This window comes from Olea europaea, chromosome 19, assembly GCF_002742605.1.
Source record: "Olea europaea var. sylvestris chromosome 19, O_europaea_v1, whole genome shotgun sequence".
Taxonomy (NCBI): Eukaryota; Viridiplantae; Streptophyta; class Magnoliopsida; order Lamiales; family Oleaceae; genus Olea; species Olea europaea.
In genome coordinates this window covers 10210012-10220037 of record NC_036255.1, presented here as the reverse complement: position 1 = coordinate 10220037, position 10026 = coordinate 10210012, and the positions used below count along the sequence as shown (strand labels likewise).

Sequence of the window (10026 nt, the reverse complement as noted above, 5' to 3'; positions counted from 1 at the left end):
TCCCATGAGGACAAACTTTTCATTTGGATTTATGGTCTGGGTTGAAAGGAATCCCTGCATCGTATTAGTAACATGAGTGGTACATCCGGAATCAATCCACCAAGTATTATAAGGAACTTCTGCCAAATTAGATTCGAAACATACATAAGAAATAATCTTACCTTTACTTTTGAACCATGCCTTACGTTTTAGGCAGTCCTTTTTATAGTGCCCAGGTTTGCGACAGAAATGACACGTATCCTTTTTGTGTTCCTTATTGTGGATATGGGCAGAAGACTCATTTATTTTTTGTGGTCCTTACTTAATGCCATTTCCAGATCTTTTCTTATATTTCTTTCCAGCTCCTTGATGACTTACGAGATGAACAGAATGAGTTCCTTGATTCTTAAGCCTTGTCTCCTCTTGCACGAGCATACTATGCAATTCATTCACATTCCATTTATCCTTTAAGGTATTATAGTTCATATGGAATGGACCGTACTCGGGAGGCAAAGAGTTGATGATAAATTTTACCAGAAAGTTCTCATCCACAGTCATCCCAAGAGTCTTAAGTCTTACTGCAATGTTACTCATTTCAGTAACATGCTCATGCATGGTACGAGAACCATCAAATTTCATGGTGGTTAAGGTACTCATTAGTGTGCCAGCAAGTGATTTGTCAGCTGTTTGGGAACGTTCTTCCACAAACTTCATATATTCCTTAGCATTCTCAGTTTTAGGGATAGTAGACTTGATATTCTTTGCTAAGGTCATCCACATAAACATTAAGCTTAATCTGTTTGACCTTTCCCAAGCTTTATGGACAGATTTTTCATCAGCAATGCTCTCATCAGTAAGATCAGTAGGTTTCTCAACTTGAAGTGCCAAGTCCAAGTCCAAAACACCTAAGTTGAACTGAACTTGTTCACACCAGTCAGAGAAATTTAGCCCGTTGAACAGTGGTACAGATGAAGCATGCGAATGCAGAGAAACGGGAACAGATACTGCAAAATATAAAATGATCTAACATTAATACTTTGAGTCTTAATTTCAAATTCAGATAACAATAAATGTATAGCGTAATTCTCCTTTGGATGATATTACGTTATACCATCATAATAAATATAATGATGTTAATTAAATTTCACTTAATTGGTAATTAAACATACTCTAATCAAACATGTATGATATCTTTAGATATACAAAACACATCCGACCAAGTAAATCAATTAACAACGATCATGTTCAAGATTAATAAAATTAACTGATCAACCTTTGGGCGATCCATAATAATTTTATAATCTTTGAATGTCAATATACTCTTGACACCAATAATAAAGTCATTTTCATTTACAAGCATCAAACTATCAAGAGTAATTGATAAATAAATTATGTAATTTAGCGTTCAAAATACCATAATGTTTGGCCACTTTGGTGACTAACAAACAACATTAATCAAACATTAAGTACATAAATAAAATATTTATCATTTAATATTTTTAAATTATTATCCTGTTTATTCAAGTATTACATGTCATCATCTACTATCAAAATGCATAATAAATCCATCCTTTGACTATTAGCATAACGGTAGAATATGTGTGTGTGTGTGTGTGAACAGGACGATAGCAAATTCATCAAGCCTCATTTAATGACCCAAAATACATAATTATCAATCTTGAAATTTGGGGTCAATGTCTGAATCCAACGTTAATTACCTAGCATATATATTCCAAAGTTTCAAAAAATTTCTTTCTGCAATTACCGTACACAATTCCCCATATATCACACCATAATTCTGACATTCTTGGGAATTGGAATAAACAATTGAAACAAAGTCAATTGATATAGTGGCGTGTACTGGATCATTTTGACACACATTTAATTAATTAATTTTTTTATGCCCTTTTCAACCACTTCACAGAATTATGAAAAAGAACCATGAAGAACCAGAATTTAAATACGCAATGAACTGCCATATGCATATAACAGCGATTAATTTCAACAGAAACTCCTAATAGCAGATTTAATTCTGGTAAAATAGACAGTACAGAATCTAGATCTTGAATCTGATTTCATATTTCATTCATAAATTTATAATAAAAATTAAAGATCTATAAGTAGAAAACCATAATCTTTAAAGAAAAATCATAAATTCCATAACCGGGCTCTGATACCACATGTAAGACATTAAACCCTAATAACAAGATCTTTAGAATTCATAATTTTCACATATGAATTTAATTGATCAAGAAACATACCTTGTTCCATGGCAATAATTGAGAATTTTAGATCTGCAAAATAATAAACTGTTAAATTAAAGAAACCGTTCTCTCATTTTCTCTCTCTTTTATTGAATGAATTAATTGATGGGTTTCATTCACATTTATAGGCAGAGAGAGGCAACCTCATATGTGCCATAAAACTCCCCACTTTCCATCAAAGTAGACAATTATAAAATTACCATTTCTCAATTGGGCCAATAGGATTTTAGTAATATTAATCACCTTTAATTAATTCTTTAATATTACATGGGCCACAAATAATTGGTTTTACATCATCATCATAGGATTTTTATTTTCTTATTGTACTTGGCAACATTATTCTTGTTTAGACCTCTACAGATTTTTGTTACACACTAAAAGTTGACAGTGACAATGTTTTTGTGAAATATGGACGATATGATTTTGTTTTATTAACATTATTTTTGAGTCCATTGACAATTTTTTCTAGTTAATATAAAAGATAATAAGATAGGAATCGTAGGTAATTTATCTGGTAATGAAAAAGATGCCACATGAACATTGTTGGCTTCTACTGAATGTTTAACTATCTTATAAACTTTATGAACTCCGAGTCAGATTGGCCAATACACAATGCATTACTAAAAAAGCTCGGCGACACCGATTGGAGTATCACAAACGACTTTTCGACTGCGTCTATCCTCGGAACTAGTCATTTCTCACCCAAAAACAAGCTTCATCGATGGATATTCTGTCGGTGAAGCCCCTTTTAGTAGTGATATTTGATCTGGTTTGAGTTTCAGGGATTCCACTCCAAACATGCTATATGGAGCTCTAGGGTGCCCAACAAAGTGAAAATTTGCGAAACAGAAAAAAATAAAGGAAAAAGATAGAATTTCAAACAACTAACAAGCTCATAACATGACAGAAGTGCACAAAATTATGTCTCTCCCGCATATTTCATTTTATTCACGTGTCCAAAATTTCCCATCAGAAAGAGTACATATCTTTACATTCCCGTTATATATCAGGTTTGAAAATGGACAAGTTATACTTCTGCTCTTTATGAGGGAGAATGTATACAGCATGTTACGTGAACAAGTCTTTCCTGGAGCAATATGATGGAAAAGGATATTCACCACGTATAGGAACCCTCGCGTCTGTAAAAATTAAGATATTAATTATATGTTCAACAAGCAAAGTGATATGTAATTTGGGGAAAAAAAAAAAAAAAACTATCTTTATGGGATGAAGGGAATATACAATTATCTTATTTTGAAATATAACAAGGAACGAAGAAAGTGTATACTTAAAAGTTATCATAACTAAGCCACGTTGTTTAATTTTCTTTCAAACAAATGCAAGATTACGCACAAAACTCCTCTAGACCAAATGGTCAATTAAGTCTTAATTCTACCATGTAAAAGTGAAGCACTCGGTGCTAGAATTCCCAACAATATTTAGCCTTGTGGGTAAGCTCAAGATTTACAAATTTATATCACGTTACTCTAGTTTGTCAATTATCAACTGTATAACATCTGCTGTACAAATAGGTAAGACCGAACAGTCTCTCTAAGCATAACAAAGGTAATCACATTTTGACTCTCGAAGTTGACCCTCCCGTTCACGTTAAAAACTTAAAGTTTGCTTGGTCCAAATATTTTCGCAATAACTGGAGCCACCTTGGGATTTGCTCGATGCTTTGTGAGACTAGCGGGGTTCTTCGCTACTGCAAAATAATCAGCAAAATCAGAAATAGTAAGAACAGCACTAGTCTTTCTTGACGACATAAGATATTTCATTAAGTGAAAAACTGCGACATTCTTCCCCAAATTAAACAGTTCAATACAAAAATGCCAACATCCAACAAAACATAAATCTGATCAGAGACCAGCTTAATGCTTATAGACAAATTGAGACGCAACAATAATCTTGAATATCATCGTAAAATGACAGTCTAAACAAAAGTAGCTTACACTGACTACCCATAATTATGTTAGTTTATCCATATCAAATTTCCAACTTCCACTAGAGCAAGCTTTTAGGAGAAAACTTCTTCAACTATTGAAAAGAAGTCTCAGCTACCCCCATTAACTTACCTTGCTCCATCTTCTCAACCGCATAGGCAAGGCAAGGAATCTTTGGGTTCTTCAACTTATCCACCCATTGAGTCATAGTGTGACAAATAATGCTCAGATCAGAACTTAGCTAATAGATGCATAAAGGGACGAGATGTTAAGGAAGAGAAATTACAGTGGCGGAAGCTTTAAGTAATATTCAGTTATGAAGTCATAATAGGTGGGACAAGCGTGTTAGTTAACTACGAGACAACCACCCCATTGGTTGACCTGAAAGGCTTAGGAGTGTGGATGCTTGCATGAATCTCGAATACAATTAGATGCCTCAAATTGTAACGTTGAAAGGGTTGGCAAATAGAAAGTATGATTGGGAACCTGTGTGACCTATTTGAGGTTGAGGCACTAAAAGATTTATGAAATGCTGAAACTTTCCATCGTCCATCAGTTGAGTAGCTTCCCAGGTATATTGTTTCCTTTTTCCCAGAGAGGCTTATCTTTTGCTGCAAACTAGATCATTATAACTCTTAGTTTCAAACTTATGTCAATGCCCTACTAAGGGCCAGAAATTCTAAACGATGTTATGCAGGGGATTAAATAAAACAAGAACAAGAAGAAAACCAAACCGTGAAATTCACAAATAAACAGAGGCAATCCAAATATGTATGAAATTTTTATAAATTTTCAAAGTATACATTATTTTATTTATTTATTGGTCTAGAATATTAAAATAGAATAAAAGTCGCCTTCACATCTTGCACCTTTTAAAACTTTGCTTTTGAATATTGAACCTGTGATAGAATTAAATAATTATCTTATTCAATTAAATAAAGTTGAATGTATCAAATAATTATCATATTCACCATCACAAAATTTTTATGAAGGTCTTAGGAGGCGGGTGCTAGATTAGTCATGGATGGTAAGATTGAAAAAACACAACATGAAAGAACAAGGGGAGAGCAACCCTATGAACAAAGACACTATATAATCATCATCAATAACATAAGTTAAACTACTTCGTTTTCCCTACTTAGCAATTTTTGGGTAAGTTCAACTGTAAACTTTTCTTTAGCTGTTACTGAAATTCACAACTATCTACGCAGATTAATCATTCATGAAAGTCAACACATAAAAACAGATAAAAACATCTGACTATCACTGATAACTGCTTTTCCTCGTTTTTAATCATATTTATTTCTATATTTGTATTAGCTCCTATTTATATAACTATCTTTAATTTTGAGAATATGAAAACTCTACAATGAAATACAATTACAGTACTTGAAATGGTAGGAACACATACACAAGAAAGTTTCATGATGAACAACAAAAGAACTAGATATATGTGAGTATGAATATTTACTCTATGGGTTTTATATTTCATGGTAAATCATTCGATGAAGCTACTAAATCTTATGAAGTGATCATAAGTGAGGAAGGAAAACATTCTCCAGTAGAATAAATATATATACATGAGCACACACATAAATTTGAGGGTGAATTCATGTACCATCTTGAAGAGCAGCCATTACTTCTCGATCTTTGAATGCTACCATCATTTCAGGGTCCTACCCAATTAAAAGCAAAAAAGAGCAATTATTTTCCAACTGACAAGTGCAACAATAACCATGAATATGTTCTGCTGAACAGCTATGACATAATACTGAAGCAGGAAGGGATATTATCAGCAGAGCTGCAGAAGGCATGATCCAGATTATCTGGTTATTTGAACAAACTCAGCAAAAGATAGGATGATAATTACATTCAGTATTTTCAGTATTTTGTTGTAGTCGATATTTCCGGGAATCCAACCAGACACACTCCTTGGAAAACCTCCCAGCATACCACTAGAAAAGCCTCCAGGTCCCCTATCATGAAAGCCTCCAGGCACTCCACCAGGGAATCCTCCAGGCATTCCACCAGGGAATCCCCAGATTCCCCCTGGCATGCCTCCCTGATTTCCACTAGATGAAGACTGCTCTTGCTTCTTAGCCTTTAGATGTGCAGCCTACAACAGAATTTATAAGAGGAATTTAGAGTCCATATATAGATATCATACAGTAACAAAGAACTGGGAAAAGGCAGTTTACCTGAGCCTTAAATCGGTCTTGTACTCGCTTATGCTCAATTTTACTGTACTCTTGCTCTTTGCGAAGCCTTTCATATCTCTGATGGTGTTCCTCAAATTTATGTGCATCAAAATCAACCTTTTACCGAGAATCATATCACAATAAACGAATGTTTATTGACGAGGGGAGAAAATTCCACCATTTAATATTTCTTTTAGACTTAAGAATAGTCACAACTCACAAGCAACAATTCTTTAGTCTAAGGCAGGGAAAATATGCAACAAGTGCATGTTGCAACTCAATATGTAAAGGCCAAAATTCTCAAGTACCACATTGATTTCTTCATCATAGTCCAGCTTTAAGGTCACATGAAGATCCTTAGCAACCTCTTGGCCCTCTTCACATTGTCCAAACATAGCTCGTGCCATGCCATGGAATTTGTACCCTTTACCAGAATCTGGATTGATCTGTGATTGGCATTTTGATATGTATGAGTTACTATGCAAGAAATGCGAAGTAATACATAATAGTATAATACATTAATACTGTCCTATGTAACATAAAAATCATCCTAACAAAAAGAAATTGAGATTCCAGAAAATTTCTGTGGATTTTAGTTGCTTTCAGTGTAACAGCCCATATATTAGCATTACGTGCAGAAAATGCTGTTAGACTTGACACGCAAGCAATGCAGTTAGTGCCGAGTATGTTACCAATGTAGGTTGTATATAGTCCATGCTCTAATTTAATGCTTTTGCTACTCATGTCTAGATAGTAAAATGGAGCGTGGAAACAGAAATGCATTTCATAACTTATGCATGAACATGCTAATCTTTCATGTGCATATGCACACAGATTTTAGCAAGCATGAACATGCTAATTTCAATGGCATGAAGAAAATAGTATATTCGCTAGAAAGCAAATGGAATATATGGCTGACCTCCAGAGCTTCAATGGCATCTCTAATAGCAGCAGTTGGTTTCTTCATTTTGATATACACACTAGCTGCAAGTAATCAAACCGCAAATAAACATTTAATGTGCAAAAGAAGAGCTATTGAATTACAATTTAAACCTTCACAATTTATAATATTTGTAAAAAGTTTGAGATTTACCTCTAGTTGCATGAATGTTAGCAGATTTAGGATCAAGCAGAATTGCAATAGTAAGATGCTTAATTGCTTCATCAAGCTTATCTGAACAACAAAAAGGCATTTTTGTACATAATATATAAAACAGCATACATAGCTAACATTATTCTTAGAAATATACATGTACGGAGGTACATACGTATTACCTTCAGATATTGCTTCCATAGCTTGAATCTTAGACTGTTGAGAAGCTTTCCTGTCTTTGTCAGTAATGTCATCGGAGGGATCTCCCATCTACAAAATTCAATTCCTAAAACTTCATCTCACTTTGGAATAGGACAAACAAAATGCCAGTCAGATCAAAAAAGGAAGTATGAAATTCTTAGACCATTTCGTGGATTCAATATCAAATCCTACTATCTCAGGTTCTTTTTCTTCTGCTATATTGACCAAGTCAAGGCTCATCCTTAATGCCATCCATATTCTCATAAGTCTCATCCACCCAACGAGGCATCCGTGCTCTCCATACCCTAACATAGAAACTCAAACTCACATTTCAATGTGACTCCTCAAACCACGAACCATGAACCTCAAACCTAAAACCATATTAGCCATTGTTTGATCCCTAATTTTTTCATCAAAATTCATTCTTCAACAGTGATTTGACCCCACTTCAACTACACATTTTTTCAATAAAATAATATTACATGCAAATTCAAAACTTTTCTTTATTTTTTAACCACACGTTTCCCATCAATACACTATTCAAAAATGCATTTTTTGACAAAAATGAGGCTCAAACAAGGGCTTAGTTTCTTGATTTCTCCAGCCAGTGGCACAGTACAAAGTATACAGAAATTTTCCTATTTATGGAGCTCAAAGATCTCGTGTTTAAAGAAAACAAAACCCTCTCTCATATATAGTAAATTTTAAATTTTAAATTTCATGTATTTGTTGTGATTCGTATTCCATGTGAATGATCATCCAAACTGATGAAAATATATATGAGAAAATTATAATTCAGAGATGCAGAAAAAATATATACCTCTTCAATATCCCAAGCAGATTTCGGAATCTTTCCTCCAAGTCTGAAAAATAATAAAAGAAATCAGGGATACAAAATTCATATCAAAAGCACAACATCAACTCTATAGTTTGTGTTTAATCTTCTCTCTAAGATTTAAAATAACAAAATAAAACAAAAATACAAAATTCAAATCAAAACCACAAATTATAGATAATCTTACCTCCAAGACTGAAAAGTAACAAAAAAACCAAGATTACAATATTCATATAAAAACCACAGCATCAACTCTAAAAATTATGCAGTCTTAACTCCAAGACCCAAAAATAGCAAAAGAAAGTGAGATGAAAAAAATTCATATCAAAACCACAGCAACTCTACAAATTATGCATTATCTTACCTCCAAGACTGAAGGAGGGGAAAAACACAAGATTACAAAATTCATATCAAAAGCAACTATTGCAATGCCCATTACACGCACTTAAATTATATGAATTTCACATCAAAAGCAGGAAATCAACTCTATAAGTTATCTATAGTCTTCCCTCCAAAACTGAACATAACAAAAGAAAACAAGAAGATGGAATTCATAACAAAACCACAAAATCAACTCTGAAGTTATCCATACCTCCAAGATTGAATACAAAAAATTATATCAAAACCAACTTCTTAAATGATCGCAATGCCCACTACGCTCTCTAAAACAGAGAACAATTTGACATAGCACAACATTAACTCTATAATATATCGATAGTCTTCCCGGTTCCTGAAGAAGAAGAAGAAGAAGAAGAAGAAGAAGAGAGAGAGAGAGAGAGAGAGAGAGAGAGAGAGAGAGAGAGAGAGAGAATTCATATCAAGAGCACAACATTTACTCGACAGATCGTCGCAATGCACATTCCACCCTCATTAGAACTGACATCAATTTTTGGGCCTTTTGGTTATATCTGAATTCTTGATTATGGGTGTAATAATGCGTTTGTGTATGTATGTATAAAGCGTGGTGACTAAAAACATACACCAATTGATATCCACGTACCCATAGTATATACACTAGTACATGAATGCATACAAAATTAAACATTCATATACACGTATTTACGAGAACCTTTACTACTAGATTAATCACGGAAGAAATACAGAAAACGATCGGAGAGGATTGTCGGGTCGGCCTCGCACTTTGCAATGAATCGTTCCAGCAGTCGAACTCTCTCCAAACTTTATTTTTGCATTGAATAGTATCGTGATATGGGGGAAGAAATTTTGGAGAATGTGAAGGTTTTACAGTAAGCAAATGATATGGATTATTTTCCGTTATGATTTGTTCTGAAAAGACGGTAACAGAGTTTGATGTGTTGAACTAATTACTGACCCACTTATCGTCGCTTATAGACTCATTTCCGGGGACGGGACCGATTTCCTTGGACTCCCGTTACCTATTATATATTCAACATTACAAGGGGTTCCGTCGAACAATCACTAAAAAAAAAAAGGCTACTTGAACAAAATTGTTACTTACAGGGACGGATTTTTCTTTTTCCTTTTTTGT

General features: G+C 33.9%; 2 protein-coding genes across 4 annotated transcripts; both read right to left on the bottom strand.

Annotated features, from left to right (window-relative positions):
• Positions 1-297: 297 nt before the first annotated feature.
• Positions 298-2250, bottom strand: LOC111368334. The gene is made up of 4 exons (XM_022989564.1): positions 2241-2250; positions 2109-2176; positions 1970-2048; positions 298-983 (listed from the first exon to the last, which is right to left on the bottom strand). The coding sequence occupies exons 1-4, from the start codon at positions 2248-2250 to the stop codon at positions 298-300; spliced, it is 843 nt and encodes a 280-aa protein (XP_022845332.1).
• Positions 2251-3557: 1307 nt separating this feature from the next.
• On the bottom strand, positions 3558-9895 carry LOC111368775 (FAM10 family protein At4g22670-like). 3 transcript variants are annotated; one of them, XM_022990214.1, is made up of 10 exons: positions 9586-9895; positions 8502-8544; positions 7663-7750; positions 7481-7561; positions 7307-7371; positions 6696-6833; positions 6388-6465; positions 6060-6305; positions 5808-5865; positions 3558-3951 (listed from the first exon to the last, which is right to left on the bottom strand). In XM_022990214.1, exons 3-10 carry the CDS (start codon positions 7748-7750, stop codon positions 3860-3862), a joined length of 846 nt encoding a protein of 281 aa, XP_022845982.1. In that variant the 5' UTR covers positions 8502-8544; positions 9586-9895; the 3' UTR covers positions 3558-3859. The 3 variants fall into 3 exon arrangements, with proteins under 3 accessions (XP_022845982.1, XP_022845980.1, XP_022845983.1); XM_022990212.1 differs by having other exon boundaries at positions 6388-6504; positions 9586-9893; XM_022990215.1 differs by lacking the exon at positions 3558-3951 and adding an exon at positions 4247-4807 and having other exon boundaries at positions 6388-6504; positions 9586-9893.
• Positions 9896-10026: the final 131 nt, after the last annotated feature.